Consider the following 2,506-nt stretch of genomic DNA (forward strand, 5'->3'; position numbering starts at 1 on the left):
TTATAAAATCACATGGGCTGGAATAGATTGCCTTAGCAGAAGATCGGGGTGCTTTTTTTTTTCCTATGAAGCCACCACTGATAATTAGCAAGATACAAGGATTGTTGAGTTATTATGATTAGAGTTGTGTAAATTTATTTTAATTATCCAATTTGTATAATTTGATTTAATTACTCTTTGGTATGGTTAGTTAGTATTTAATTTCCAGGATTTATTCAATTGTTGTTAAGTGTTTTCGAGAGGATCAGTAGGCCTTAGTAGCAATTGGTCCCGGCATTGGCCCAGATGGGTGGCCTGGTCAGAATCACCTCTGGCGTGGTTTCTGGACCCTCTCCTCATGTTCTGGGCTTAGTTTCGTGGCCCAAACAGTGTCAGCGTTTTTGTTCTTTAAAAGCTTGTACCTCGTACCAAACGACCCCTTACATCTTAGGCACTTCAGAAATATCTTTCAATTAAATTACTAGTACAAAAAAATTCAAAAGACACCGTGTTTTATAATACTCAATCCATAATAGGACATGATGTCTATCTTTTTCTTTGGACTTCAGCCGGTACGGTAAACAAGTCCAAAAAATTAAACGTGTAAGCTTGTACCAATACACACTTGTAACCATATCACTTGCTGAAAGCGCTACAAATATTTATATTGTTAGATATTCAGCGCCATGACACGTATACCTTGAGATATTTTCGAGCCCCAAACAATATGTTTAATTAAGGACATGTGTCGCCTAGATCCTCACTTGCTTCCACACACTTACTTTGACCTAAGAAATATCATATCCACAATTGTCTGTATCATCCAATGAAACAGCTCCACGTAGCAACATTTTTCTATTTTTAGGGTAATGATAGGCAGTTAATTTATATATATAGAAACAGCTCCACGTAGCAACATTTTTCTATTTGTTAGGGTAATGATAGGCAGTTAATTTTTATATATATATATATATATATATATATATATATATATATATATATAGTAGCCATTTATATAAGTGCCTTTGCCAGTAACCGACCAGATACCCTTCGGAAAAATAAGAATGAGTAACAACCACAGTAAAAAATGGTTGTTCAATTCAGTCGGGGAGTCGTCGGAATCGGAAGGTTCTGGAATCTACGATGAGAGGATTCTTATCCCCGTCTTTGCGTCGCTTAATTGGGATATCCGTACACTCTGTCAAATGTCGCGTGTTAACAGAAAGCTCCGTGTAGTAGCAAAAAAGATTCTCTGGAGAGAGATGTGTGTGTATCGTGCTGCGCAAATGATAACGGCGTTAACTGACGGTTCGCCTAGCGGCAGAATTGGATGGCAAGCTATGGCTAAATTGATGTTTTTCTGCAACGGATGCCGGTCTAGCCAACATTTTCAAATGGGCGAACCGGCACCGGGTCACTTCGTAAAAACATCCCGTTTTTTCAAAAACCTCCGGTCGGAGTTTTCTGGTGAAGAAATGTAGAAATGATTTGCTGTACGTAAGTGATCCATGTGAGCATCCAACAGGGGATAAGGATGACGATTTGGGGATATTTAGAGGGGTATTTTTGGGATTTATGAGGTCTAGGACAAGGGCGTGTTTGATTAGAAGACAGGTGGAGCTTGAAGAGAGAATTAAATGTCTGTTTTGTGGGGCGCGGGTTTGGAGCATGACGGCGGCTCGGCTCGTTCCGAAAAGTGCGGCGCGGCGGCTTGGTTCGATGGAGAGTGGGTTAGAGTACTCTTTGTGTGTGAATGGGCATTTACACGGAGCTTGTTGGCTGGTTCCTTTATCGTCCGATGAAGGCGAAGAAAAAATTGGTGATGAAGATGAAGATGAAGGCGAAGATAGCAGCGAGGAAGCTTTTGACGGCGAATATTTTTTTCGCGGGAATCAGATTGTAAGAAATGGACAAATGGGTCTCTCAATGGTCTAAAATTGGGCTTACTTCTTGATGGAAGAAATCTATCATCAGACAAAAGTGAATGCGAGATTTAAACTTTCTAGGTTTGAATTCGATCATTTACTGTTGATTCGATGAACCCATAAGTTATGAGCTAGATCCGCCACCAGAACACGTGCTTTTCCGGTAGCTATTTTTTGACCTGGAGACATACAGGCATACAAGTTCCTGATCATCCCCTGACTTTCCAACCAGGAATTTCAAAAAGAGAAGGAAGAAGGGACAAGGGAAAGTTTTTGTAGTTTAGCCTGTTGTTATGTTAAGAATAAGAATTGAATCAGAATTTTCAGTTTATTTGGTGGGTTTTTCGGTTTGGTTTCAGTTTATAATTCATTGTTGGCTTAAATTTCTGCGTTAAGAATTATCTTTTTTGTTCATCGCTAAAGTCCAGTCCAAATATTGTGACTTCGACATTAGCCAATTAATTGTGTTTACCATATATATTTCCTGGAAGGGTAAGGGAAAAAGAAACGCTGCGGGATAAGAAGTTCAACCGAGAATTTGAAAGCCCCAAAGGAGAAGTTAAAAGTCAAAGAATGTCAAAAGAAAAGGAAATCGAAAAAGG

The 2,506-nt window shown here is 39.2% G+C and overlaps 1 protein-coding gene across 1 annotated transcript; it reads left to right on the plus strand.

Annotated features, from left to right (window-relative positions):
* The first annotated feature begins 1,043 nt into the window (after positions 1-1,043).
* On the plus strand, positions 1,044-2,276 carry LOC109212235 (EID1-like F-box protein 3). Its single transcript, XM_019375862.1, is given in 2 exon segments — positions 1,044-1,415; positions 1,417-2,276. Coding segments are annotated over 2 exon segments (870 nt in total). The 3' UTR covers positions 1,915-2,276.
* Positions 2,277-2,506: the final 230 nt, after the last annotated feature.

This window comes from Nicotiana attenuata, unplaced genomic scaffold, assembly GCF_001879085.1.
Source record: "Nicotiana attenuata strain UT unplaced genomic scaffold, NIATTr2, whole genome shotgun sequence".
NCBI lineage: Eukaryota > Viridiplantae > Streptophyta > Magnoliopsida > Solanales > Solanaceae > Nicotiana > Nicotiana attenuata.